This window comes from Panulirus ornatus, chromosome 9 (genome assembly GCF_036320965.1).
Source record: "Panulirus ornatus isolate Po-2019 chromosome 9, ASM3632096v1, whole genome shotgun sequence".
In the NCBI taxonomy this organism is placed as follows: Eukaryota; Metazoa; Arthropoda; class Malacostraca; order Decapoda; family Palinuridae; genus Panulirus; species Panulirus ornatus.
In genome coordinates this window covers 49581284-49595409 of record NC_092232.1, presented here as the reverse complement: position 1 = coordinate 49595409, position 14126 = coordinate 49581284, and the positions used below count along the sequence as shown (strand labels likewise).

The 14126-nt window shown below is 37.4% G+C and overlaps 2 protein-coding genes across 7 annotated transcripts in view; one reads left to right on the top strand and one right to left on the bottom strand.

Annotated features, from left to right (window-relative positions):
• LOC139750410 (BTB/POZ domain-containing protein 6-B-like) overlaps positions 1–6672 on the top strand; it is a 115335-nt gene extending 108663 nt beyond the window's left edge. For all 6 annotated transcript variants that reach the window (XM_071665175.1, XM_071665176.1, XM_071665171.1 and 3 more), the window contains one exon: positions 613–6672. In XM_071665175.1, the coding sequence (XP_071521276.1) occupies positions 613–1564 (952 nt within the window). In that variant the 3' untranslated portion in view covers positions 1565–6672. The remainder of the gene's footprint in view (positions 1–612) is intronic.
• Positions 1–14126, bottom strand: part of LOC139750411 (uncharacterized) — a 158511-nt gene that overhangs the window by 131712 nt on the left and 12673 nt on the right. The gene's annotated exons all lie outside the window — the stretch shown is intronic.

Here is a 14126-nt window from a genome sequence, read left to right as displayed (position 1 = left end):
AGGTGGTGGGATGATGAAGTGCAGTTGCTACTGAAAAAGAGAGGTATATGAGCAGTACTTACAAGGAAAGAGTGCAGATGATTAGATGTACAGGAGGAAACAGCAGGAGGTCAAGAGGAAGGTGCATGGGTTAAAAAAAGTCACTTTTTAAGCTTTAAGTTCCATAAGTTTCTCACCACTAGTATTCACCACAATGAATTCCCCATGTTCCTCAATTATACCCATGACTTCTACACTACATGCTCTTGCATTTCATCGCCCTTCACTAATACCTGATCTATTACATCAAAACTGCTAACACTCACTCAGCTGCTCCAAAAATGCTTACCTCTTGTCATTTTTCTAATGGTCAAGTGCATAAGCACTGACAATCACCCAGCTTTCACATTCCACTTTCACTTTTACCCACATTAAGTCTGGAGCTCACATCCCTACCCTTTTACACATTCCCATAATCCCTGCTTCAGCATTAGTGTTTGCAGTTCTGTCACTCATAAATTATAATGCAACCTGTAATTATAATTTTTCCCTATTTTTTCCATAAAGCACTTCTCAAATGTAAAATGTCTTATATCTTTCAAGTATCTTTATTTATAATGAAAATTATTTCAGATGGCTATATCGTCATGAGTGTGGAATCCAAAGTATGGATAGTGGTCTCATTACTCTGCAAGTGGCTATCCAGTACCTGTGTCCAGAATTGGCAGAGTTATGTGTTGAATACATTACACAGCACTTAAGTGTCAGTAATGTTCTCAGGGTGCTCCAGGACATCTACAGGTACTGCCCATCTCACCAGGATCCTGACAGTAATCAGACTCCTGAGACCATTTCAACAGCTCCTTCAGCACCTAACTTGGAGGACTTTGAAGAAATTCCACAAACTTATTCAAACTCTTCTGATACTAGAGATAAAAAAACACAACAGTATGAAAGATCTCAACATACAATTCATAGTATGACTCAATTACAGGACCTGTGTGATGAGGCCGACCTTCGGGATCCTACTGCCTGTTGCACTGATCTTTTCAATGTGTGCCTTGAAATCATTGATCGGGATACACAATCAGTCCTGGCCTCTGAACTTTTAGAAGAAATAGATTATCAAACCCTTGAACTGATTCTGAGGCGGCCCACTCTCAATGTTCCAAATGAACTGCCGATTTTCCAAGCACTGCAGCGTTGGTCCACAGCCCAATGCAAACGTTTAAAGTTTCCCCTTACCCAGGAGAACAGAAGGGCTGTGTTGAGCAACCAACTTTACCATATACGATTTTTGCAGATGACTAATGAACAGCTCCAACAGACTGCTACACTTCTTACAGCGGAAGAATTCAACTATCTGAGTGCCCGGATCTCGGGACATAGCCTAACCACTGTGCCACATACCCTAGCACGCCACCTATCTGTGATGGCTAAACCTCGTTCCCACAGTCCACCAGGAGTGACAAAGCTAGTCACAAATGGCAAGAACAAGAAAAAGTGTAACAGCGGAAAGAAAAAATATACTAGAAAGGAACTCATGCTAGACATTGTGTCTTGTTTGGCAGTGATCTTTGATTAACGGGGAGTATTTTAAGCCATTTTCTATTGGCTGTAGTCATTTATATTCATAATATTGCTAAATGGATTAAATCCTTAGTTGTTATTTATTTTCTATATTCAAATAAATGACCTGTTTCAAATTCAAAGATGCTTACATCTTTGGGTTAATAAATGTTCTACAATAAGAAAAACTTGTTGGTTAAATTGTTATTGCTTAATCAATCCTGTTTTCACTATAAATTTACAATGCTTTTCCTAAATAAAAAAAACCACAAAATTCATATACTGCTGTGGTAGTTACATTCTATTTGATTTCATCATAGATTTTTATTGTATAGATGTTGAAATTTTAATTACTTTATGCATATGTGTTGGCCAAGAACCATTCAGGGAATGGAATTGTATATGAAATACAATGGATCAAAAACTGAAAGCACTTCTGAGAATGTGTCTTCAGAAAATATATATATATATATATATTTTTTTTTTTTAATTTTCCAAAAGAAGGGGGCTGGGTGAGGATATTCCCTCAAAGGCCCAGTCCTCTGTTCTTAACGCTACCTCGCTATCGCGGGAAATGGCGAATAGTATGAAAAAAAAAAATATATATATATATATATGTGTGTGTGTGAGTGTTTGCAGGAAGTTAAAAGTTACATTAACTTAAAACTTGTTAACTATTGGGTGAATGTAATAAAGATGCACTGTTTAAGTGTTCCCTTTTATACAATTTGTGTTGTACAGTGTACAGTAAACAATCTAGTCATTCTCATCTCAAAGTGACACTAAAATTCCTAAATGGAATGCTGTTTTGAGGAAGAGTTACGATAAATACTTCAATATACCATAATTATTGTGTATGTGGTTAGATTTTAGCATATGAGATCAATTATCATCATCACATTAATACTGGTTCTAACTCCAAACATTTATACTCAACCTTATCTTACTTCTGCATAGCATAGAATATTATGAATAAATACAACCTACAATTTACAACTGCAAAAGAAAAGTACCAAACAGTTCTAATAAAACTATTGGTATAATTATGGGAGTCCATGACAAAGTAAAAATCATGACTACATAATCTCTTGTGGAACAGTTTCTTGTGGTCAATGCATGACAGACTGCAGTTGTAATAACAATAATGTAATATAATGAAATTTTTCTTTAAAAAAAAAAATGGAAACCAGTAAAAGTAATACCATAGCATTCCATTTATGAAGTTACTTTAGTATTTTCTCAATATACGTGGATGAAGGGGAATTAGATTATGAACGACCAGATACAGTGTACATTCCATGTACACAAAACAATCATGTAACCATATCATCAACTTAGATCAGGGGATGGTCAACTAATGGCAAACTAGCCACAATGAGCATTCCATGTGCAGTGTACTAAAAGCAACTGCATCTCTTCTGTACTTGATTAAAGCTACTTAAAGACAGGCTTCTCACAATGACCATTCCATGTATACTGAGAAAATTGTCATGAAATTCTCATATGTGTTAGGCCTAATTATGAGTTTTGAAACAGCAGGGTATTGAGAACCTCTTTTGATAACTTCTGTGAACAAAGTTCCAGTAAGATTGCATTATATATTTTAATGTATAACCTCTGACATCCACATTTAAAGTTTTATAATTATTTGAAATACATCTATGAATATCTAAACTTTTAAAAGTAATGTTGCAATATGTTTCTCATCAAAATTATAATGAAATTTACACACATTAATAAAATGACGTTTACAAAAATCTGTGCATTTATATATATATATATATACTTTCCCCATGGACTCATAGGAATATATATATATAAAACTTTAATGTTGGTGTCCTTTAAGCTTTATATGAAATGCCAAAATTTCTAATCTGTTTAAAATATTAAAAAGATATATTTATGTTTCTCAAAATAGGATACTCCCGTTTTGTTACCCATGTGATAGTTTTCCTCCTTTTCCTTTATTGCAAATAGTACATGTTTTGTTATGTTTGCAAAAAGACTTAATTATTTAGATAAGTATGTATGATAGAGTACACTGAATTGTAACTTTTATGTGAAATGTTAGGCAGATGTTCATATATTTGGATGTGAAAATAATCCAGAGCGACAGAAAGTATTTACAAGAGAGTGAACATATGATAGAGTACACTGAATTGTAACTTTTACATGAAATGTTACACTGATGTTCATATATTTTGGATGTATGTGAAAATTATACTGAGGGACAGAAAGCCTTTCCGAGAGAGTGAACTAATGATGAAGTGATACCTGAGGTATGTACGTTAATGAAGTTTTGCCAAAATGTACTACAATATTGCTCAAAATTCTGAGCCCTGATTCTCTGTGGAGTTACTTTTAAAGTGCAATATATAAGTATAAAAGATATATAAATCATCCCACCCATTGCCTTACTTTTAACAGTCTCGGCAATTCAGATCATTAGTTCATCCTATACTGAGCAATCAAAATACCAATTTTCCTGCAGTTTATCTACAACTGCATGTATAAAACTTTCTATCCTTGAGCTTAATCACTTAATTGATTAATTCTGATGAAAACCTATTTCAAGTTAGCTCAAACTGTGGTAGACATGTGTACGAACACCAAAATATGAATATTGAAAATATCAATAAAAACTGTTGTGGTGAAGTGGGAATTCTGTCATCTGGGATATATAGAATAAAGATATGCTTTAGTGTGATTCAAGAATTTCAAAGTATTGTTTTTAGATGTCACTTTATTTCATCACGTAACTATAATACTTTTCTTGTACACAATATTTCCTTTGGATTTATGCTAATGAATAGGGATGAAAGTCGCTGAAAGTCGCTGAAATTTATAATGGACGCTACATATAGTTTCTATAAGAAATGACAAAATATAAAGAAATGACAAAAAAATCTCATCACGCACAATCAATGTATTTGACTTGTACACAGAGAATAGCTGCATTATGATATGAAGAAACCTGTACCATACAGAAAAACAATATACAAATTTATATCTAACTGCTTAGAACCAAAAAGCTTATAAATGTACTTAAGTGGAAAATTACTTAAGTCAAAAAGTTCAGGAAACTGTTACCCCATTTACCTCCATAGTCAAGTGCCAGGAAATATGTTTTGCTGTACTAATTACACATACTGGCTTCATCACCAAAACATTACCCAAAACTTTTATAACATCATCCAGGCTGCAGTAGCTGCAAAAAAAAAAAAAAAAAAAATCCAACTATTACCAGGTAAAATAAGGCTTTCGTGTATAAGGTTTTGTTTGCAAAACACATCCTATTACTTATTTATGGATGGAATATCGTTTGTCTGGCAGCATAATAGTCTTAGAAGTCAGCTGACACAATTTGTCCTCTCAGTTACCCTGTGTTATTTAGTATGGACATGCAAGTTTTGCTCACTGTCCTTGTGTTTAGCAATATTTTTGCTAATTCCTATACCAGTAAATATCTATGGGTCCTAAGAAATTGTCCCATAAAGATAAAGCCCATATTCTTGCTTGAAAGTAAATAAATGTGTCTTGAAGCTAGATTTTCAAGATGCACTGGTAGGTTCGACTCCACCATCCAAACGTTTAATATAGGCTTCCTTCTAACATTATCTAATCCTGAAAATTGGGTGTGGTCAACCTGTGAAGATCAGTTAAGCAAATGATAACTTGCTATGGATGGGTTTTTCAACAACTCATGCTTTAACAGGTGATCATCTACCTTACTGGTCTTCCTACATTGACCAGACCCTGCTTTCCACTAAGGGATGATGTCAGAAGGAGGCCCAAACAAGTGTCCATATTGTGGATTCAGCTCTGCCAGTACATCTTGAAATCTCACTTCTAGACATTTTCATGCTTCCAAGAAAGAATACATGCCTTTGCTTCTTAGGACACCCTATAAGAACCTACAATCAGTTACTGGTTAAGGGAAAATATCACCCCAAACAGAAATAGTGAAAATATCACTAAACACAAGGACAGTGACCAAATATTGTATCTCCAATTCTCAATAACTTTTATTTTTTGAGTTGTTGAGCCAACAAATCATGTCAGCTGACTTCTAAGGCTCTCCCATGCTGCTAGACATACATCATCTATATCATATGCGAGTAATAGGATTTGTAAAAAAAAAAAATAAAAAAACTGCATGAAAACCTTATTTCACATGGTATTCATCTTTTCTTTTAAGACTATTCCAAATTGTCTAATAAGCTACTCAAATACAAGCAATAAATGTCAACCTAGAATGACCAAATCATCCATGTGCAAATCATTATGGTTAATGCTAAAAAAGTTACATTCTTTCAGTAATTCCCAGAATGACATAATCTTGCTCATTTGTACCTACTTAGTATTCTTCAGCATTCAGAACACGATTTTATGATTTGAAAATTCAGAAACAAATATGAAAACCATATCTTTCATGGTTCTACTAATGATCATATGGCAACAGTGTACTGCTCTGAGTTTTATATTGTATTTTGTAAGCTAAAAACATTTAGTTGGTTTTATATTTTGATAGCATAAAACAGTATTCAGCAAATTTTGTATATTTTCTTAGCGAGATCATTTTTAAAAAGGTTTCATATTTCATCAAAATCAATGTTAAAAAGGTTTGTTAAAAAAGAGGTTTACATTTTGTCAAGTAAAACCATTATTCATGTAGTTTCCTAATTTTAGCTAAGAAATAAAAATGCCTCAGCTAGAATCAGTCTTCAACAGTTTTTATGTGTTGTTAACTACCAGTCTTCGGTAGGATTTATGTCTGACTGGGAAAAATTGCAGGCTTTGTTTCATCCACAAAAAGCAGTATTTAGCAATAAAAAATTACTTTTAATTCAATCATGCTTGTAAGATGATAGCAAAAGATCCCAGAGCCAATGATGAGGTTCTAATGGCAATACAAGAAAAAAAGTTTATATGGTTTTGCCAATCATGAGAATGTAAATTGGGTCTGTAGGCTGGATCCCTGACCTGGCACTTGTAAATACTGTACAATAAAAATGTACATGTTCTAATGCAAAACTTAATGATACCTTTTATAATCAAATATAAACTAAAGAGATGCTCTTCCTGTAACAAAATTGCCAAGTCAATAAATTGAATATTCTCAACTATATTAGTTAATTTCTACCTTTTAGTATCATTTCTTTTGATTTCAAAGAATAATGCAAACTGCTCACATAGCTGAAAGCATCCATGAAAAAGCGAAATGGGAAGAAAATATGAAAAAAAAAAATTACCTTTTCATCAGGGAAGTGATGCACTAGTAGACAGAAAGGTGATAATATTATCCCTACCAATAGGCTGGCTGCATGTTAGAGGTACATAGACTAAAAAGTAATATTGCCTACCTGCTCATGACAATGATCCTGTAACAAAATGTATCATCCATAACTATACATTTCAGAAGTCTACTTTTGGCCATGCTTAACAGGCCTTGGAGACAATGACAGGTTATGATCTATGACAGAATATTTATAGAGAATTTGATTTTCATAGACTGTGCTACAATATAAGACATGAAATAATCCAACAGGGTCATTATCATATGAATAAAGGAGTTGGGATAACACAAAATCAACACTGGAGTGAAACTAATTGGGGCACTAATACAGGTAACACACAAACAAATATATGTACACTTCATAAAGTACTTTTTTTAATGCCTAAAGGACGCCAGCCTTACCTGCACATTTTATGGTATGGAGACCCTAGCCACACTTGTACGGACTGCCCCTTTCCACCCTCACTTAATTTTGAAGGCACATTTTTACCAGTAAAAAGAGGTTTGACTTATGTCACAAGCAACTGTAGTTGCTTGGAAATCTTACGTACCCATATAGCTTAATATCTGATCCTGAAAGAATCCCAGCCTTTTCCTGATATCATTTAAATTAAAAGGGCACACTTTATTGGTACGTAGAGACACTGTATGTCACAAGCAACTACATTTAGCACCATGAAAAAGAAATCTAATATCCTAATAACCCACATAACACAATGATCCAAAACTCTTGCATTCACCTCCCTAACAACCCCATCCATAAACAAATTAAACAACCATGGAGACATCACACACAACCCTGCCGCAAACCTACATTTACTGAGAACCAATCACTATCCTCTCTTCCTACACTTACACATGCCTTACATCCTCGATAAAAACTTTTCACTGCTTCTAACAACTTGCCTCCCACACCATATATTCTTAATACCTTCCACAGAGCATCTCTATCAACTCTATCATATGCCTTCTCCAGATCCATAAATGCTACATACAAATCCATTTGCTTTTATAAGTATTTCTCACATACATTCTTCAAAGTAAACACCTGATCCACACATCCTCTACCACTTCTGAAACCACACTGCTCTTCCCCGATCTGATGCTCTGTACATGCCTACACCCTCCCATATAATTTACCAGGAATACTCAACAAACTTATACCTCTGTAATTTGTGCACTCACTCTTAGCCCCTTTGCCTTTGTACAATGGCACTATGCAAGCATTCCACCAATCCTCAGGCATGTCTGTTGTGGATGAGAGAGCTTGAGAAGTGAGTCAGTTGTTGTTCGCTAATGATACAGCGCTGGTGGCTGATTCATGTGAGAAACTGCAGAAGCTGGTGACTGAGTTTGGTAAAGTGTGTGAAAGAAGAAAGTTGAGAGTAAATGTGAATAAGAGCAAGGTTACTAGGTACAGTAGGGTTGAGGGTCAAGTCAATTGGGAGGTAAGTTTGACTGGAGAAAAACTGGAGGAAGTGAAGTGTTTTAAATATCTGGGAGTGGATTTGGCAGCGGATGGAACCATGGAAGCGGAAGTGAATCATAGGGTGGGGGAGGGGGCGAAAATTCTGGGAGCCTTGAAGAATGTGTGGAAGACGAAAGCATTATCTCGGGAAGCAAAAATGGGTATGTTTGAAGGAATACTGGTTCTAACAATGTTGTATGGTTGCGAGGCATGGGCTATGGATAGAGTTGTGCGCAGGAGGGTGGATGTGCTGGAAATGAGATGTTTGAGGACAATATGTGGTGTGAGGTGGTTTGATTGAGTAAGTAATAATAGGGTAAGAGAGATGTGTGGTAACAAAAAGAGTGTGGTTGAGGGAGCAGAAGAGGGTGTTTTGAAGTGGTTTGGTCACATGAAGAGAATGAGTGAGGAAAGATTGACCAAGAGGATATATGTGTCAGAGGTGGAGGGAATGAGGAGAAGTGGGAGACCAAATTGGAGGTGGAAAGATGGAGTGAAAAAGATTTTGAGTGATTGGGGCCTGAACATGCAGGAGGGTGAAAGGCGTGCATGGAATAGAGTGAATTGGAACTATGTGGTATACCGGGGTCGACGTGCTGTCAATGGATTGAACAAGGGCATGTGAAGTGTCTGGGGTAAACCATGGAAAGTTCTGTGGGGCCTGGATGTGGAAAGGGAGCTGTGGTTTCGGTGCATTATTACATGACAGCTAGAGACTGAGTGTGAACGAATGGGGCCTTTGTTGTGTTTCCTAGTGCTACCTCGCACACATGAGGGGGAGGGGGGTTGTTATTCCATGTGTGGCGAGATGGCGATGGGAATGAATAAAGGCAGACAGTATGAATTATGTACATGTGTATATATGTATATGTCTGTGTGTGTATATATATGTATACATTGAGAACATTATCTCGGAAAGCAAAAATGGGTATGTTTGAAGGAATAGTGGTTCCAACAATGTTGTATGGTTGCGAGGCGTGGGCTATGGATAGAGTTGTGCACAGGAGGATGGATGTGCTGGAAATGAGATGTTTGAGGAAAATGTGTGGTGTGAGGTGGTTTGATCGAGTAAGTAACGTAAGGGTAAGAGAGATGTGTGGAACTAAAAAGAGCGTGGTTGAGAGAGCAGAAGAGGGTGTTTTGAAATGGTTTGGGCACATGGAGAGAATGAGTGAGGAAAGATTGACCAAGAGGATATATGTGTCGGAGGTGGAGGGAACGAGGAGAAGTGGGAGACCAAATTGGAGGTGGAAAGATGGAGTGAAAAAGATTTTGTGTGATCGGGGCCTGAACATGCAGGAGGGTGAAAGGAGGGCAAGGAATAGAGTGAATTGGACCGATGTGGTATACCGGGGTTGACGTGCTGTCAGTGGATTGAATCAGGGCATGTGAAGCGTCTGGGGTAAACCACGGAAAGCTGTGTAGCTATGTATATTTGCGTGTGTGGACGTATGTATATACATGTGTATGGGGGTGGGTTGGGCCATTTCTTTCGTCTGTTTCCTTGTGCTACCTCGCAAACGCAGGAGAGAGCAAAAAAAAAAAAAAAAAAAAAAAAGTTGAGATGTATAGCTATGTATATTTGCATGTGTGGACGTGTATGTATATACATGTGTATGCGGGTGGATTGAGCCATTCTTTCGTCTGTTTCCTTGCGCTACCTTGCTAACGCAGGAGACAGCGACAAAGCAAAATAAATAAATAAATATAACACAATGATGGTAACTAAATGAAAGTCACCTCATTGGTATGTCGATATGTCGTATATCACAAGTAACAACAGTTTGCAATGAAAAAGCATTCTAATATGTTAATAACCCATACAACACAATAATGGTAGACATAGCCCTAGCATACATCCCACATCAATTACTGTAATGGCTAACCAATGATATTCTTAGGGCTCTAATTATGTTGATGATGATATGGCAAATGGTGAACTGTAAATAATCCAATAGCGGTGGCAAAGAAGAAAGGAAGATGTACAAGTCAACAAAGTCAAAAAAGACATCATAAGCCGAGCTTGCATTGTCTAATGAGTTCAAATGTCTGTACAACACATATGGATAATTCTACTAATTCTCAATTTTTCTTAAACTTTTCTTGATGTCTTCTAGTAACCAGTAAATGGCCCAGCCCTAAAAATTTAGGAAGTTGCCAGAACTGGGGTTTATCAGAAAGTTCAAAAATTATTTTAGCCTTATCAATTATTAGAATATATAAGTTAAAATTTTAATTTAAATTTGGTGCACACCATGAGCTTGACTTATCATGTAATTACTTATTATTTCTAGTTACCTATTCATACAGAACAGAGTGTGAATTCTACCCATATACCTAACTGTTGTAACCACTCACCTAATATTCTGGATTTGGTGATGTCTGTCTCTACCACAAATGCATAGCAGAGGTCATTCTTGTGGGAATGGAAGCATTTATCCCCTCTTCCTCCAAAACTACTTCCTCATCCAATCCATGGTTCAACCATTCCTGTTCTGAGGTCATTCAAACAAGGGATCAGGCATACTGGGCTTGGAAAAACTCTCCTTCCTCTAGTTCCCATTCAGCTTTCATCACAGCTCCATTATCGCTACAAGCACATTATCCATGAGGCAAAGTGTTCCTTTATTCAAAGGAAGTGCAATAACCTCTCCATCATCCACTGATAGGTCTTTCTAGTCTTTAGCTAAGGGCATCTCTAATGCCTTCTGTCGCTCTACCTCTCCCTCACTTTTCCATTCTAATTGAACTATAGCTGTCTCTCCCATTGACAAAGTAACTCTCTTTGGTTCCTGTCTCTCCTCTAACTCTACCTTGGAGGACTAACATTTTTCACCCCCTGATGCTACTCTTACTTATCCTATGCCTCTTCCTGTAATCTCTTTTCAGGCTGTCCAAAAAGACATTTCTTTCCCTGGACACATGCAAGACTTATGGTCCTGATGGCATCCATCCCCACGTACTGAAAGAGTGTCTCTGAACTTGCAACTGTGCTTGTTCGTCTGTTCCGTTTCTGTTTAAAAACCAAAACTTTTCCTTCTCCCTGGAAACATGTTTTGACACATCCCATCCCTAAGAAGGGAGATCATTCTGACCAGTCTAACTATTGTCCTATTGCTTTGACATCTACAATTTCCAAAGTCTTTGAATCCCTCCTCAACTCCTATATCCTTGAACATCTTGAAAATCAGTCTTCATTCTAATCACCAGTGTAGCTCCCATAAGATGAGATCCTATCACACTAATGTCTGGTCATCATCCATGAAAGATTTTGGGAAGTCATATGTAGTTGCCCTTGAAATATCTAAGGCTTTTGACAGGGTGTGGCATCAAGGTCTCATCTCTAAGCTTCCCTCTTTTGGCTTCCTTCCCTCACTTTGCTCCTTCATATCCAGCCTCCTCTCTGGCCAATCTATCTCTGTGGCTGTTAATGGATCACTTCCCCCTTTTCTTCATCAACAGTGGTGTCCCTCAGGGTTCTGTCCTGCTCCCTACACTTTTTCTCCTTTTTTTTTCAACGATTTCCTCTCCTCCACAAATAATCCAATGCATTGATATGCTGATAACTCAGCAGTGCATTCATCCATGTCCTTCAATTCTGTTCCCTCCTCTCTCACTTGATCTGCATCTCATCTTGACACAGCTTCCTCAATAAACTCAGACTTGGACAGGATATCTCAGTAAAATACGCAAAATCTTGTTAAGTTTAATGCCTCCAAGACCCGATTTCTAGTCATCTCTCTATTGAAAACTCACAACTCTCATCACTCCTTTGATGGTTCTGTAATTCCACCTCTTGACTCAATGACCATACTTGATATTACTGTAAAATCCACTCTTTCTTAGGAAACCCACATTATGGGAACAGCTAAGTCTGCATCTAAGAAACTGGGTGTACAGATAGGATCTTTGATGTGTTAATTAGTAACACTAAATCAAGCTTAAATTTTTGGTTAGTCCCGGTCTTAAGGACCTCCCTAAATTTCCAGTACTAAGTCTTTTAGAAGTTATTTATTTGTAAAGTGGCTGTAGATATGTGAACTGTCAGTAGAATATGGGGGAAGAATTCTACATTTGAACTTTCCTCAAAGTCATTCCACTCTTTAATCTTTTGTATACCATAAGCACACTGAATTTCATTACTTCACTCATTCCAGTCATCCATTACTCTGATAATAAAATAAAAGTACTTCTTTACATCTCTTCCAATGAGTTTCTTGCTTTTCTTTTTTGTCATAGTATCTGGATGTTCTCTCTCTGTATCTCACAAAGGACTATTCACTGTTGTATGTGTAATGACCTATTTGTACAGTGATAGGAATCTGCACATGTGGGGTCCTACTTCTTAACTCCTTTACCAAACCAATACCATCTTGCCAATCACTACCCAGCCAGTCACCATCATGTCAGTCACTACAACACTAATCACCACCATGCCAGTCAAAACCATGCCTTTCACTTCTATGTAAATAAGTACTATTCTAGTCAAAACCATGCAGTCACTACCATACTGGTCTCCTCAAAGCTAGTCACGACCGTACCATTCACCAAAATACCACTCACCACAATGCTTGTCATGACTGCCAGTCACTACCATGCCAATCACCAAAATGACATTTACCACCATGTCTGTCACTAACATGCATATCACCAAAAATAGCTTTGTTATCATACCAGTCACCAGTAAGCTAATCACTCATGCTCATCACTAACATGACAGTAAACTGTCACAGTCACTACCTTGCAAGTCATACCATACCAATTACCACCATGAAAGTCACTTGCAGCCAATCACCACTGTGCTTGTCAACACCGTGCCATTTAGTACTATTGTAGTCACTACCATAACAGTCACTAACAAGTCACCAAAAATCAATTAACAAACAAGCCAGTCACCACCATGCCAGTCATTAACCCACCGGTAAATACCATTCTGGTCACCAACATGCCAATAACCACTGTACTAGCACCCATCACACCAGTGACCATGATGCCAGTCACCAACATACCAATCATTACCATACCAGTAATAGTCACTATTATGTCCATCACCATCATACCAGTTATCACCAAACCAGTCACTAACAAGCCACACAAAACGATATCAATCACAACCATACCATACTTTATTACACCAGTCAGCACAACATCAGTAATTACCATCAGTCACTGAGAAAAACTGGAGCAAGTGAAGTATTTTTGATATCTGGGAGTGGACTTAGCAGCGGATGGAACCATGGAAGCAGAAGTCAGTCACAGGGTGGGGGAGGGGGCGAAGGTTTTGGGAGCAATGAGGAATGTGTGGAAGGAGAGAACATTATCTCGGAGAGCAAAAATGGGTATGTTTGAAGGAATAGTAGTTCCAACAATATTACATGGTTGTGAGGCATGGGCTATGGATAAGGTTGTACGGGGGAGGGTGGATGTGTTGGAAATTAAATGTCTGAGGACAATATGTGGTGTGAGGTGGTCTGATCAAGTAAGTACTGAAAGGGTAAGAGAGGAGTGGAAATAAAAAGAGTGTGGTTGAGAGAACAGAAGAGGGTGTGAAGAGAATGAGTGAGGAAATATTGACAAAGAGGATACATATGTCAGGGGTGGAGGGAACAAGGAGACGTGGGAGACCAAATTGGAGGTGGAAGGATGGAGTGAAAAGGATTCTGACCAATCGGGGCCTGAACATACAGGAGGGTGAGATGCGTGCAAGGAATAGAGTGAATTGGAATTATGTGGTATACCTGGGTCAATGTGCTGTCAATGAACTGAACCAGGGAATGTGAAACATCTGGGGTAAACCATGGAAAGGTCTGTGAG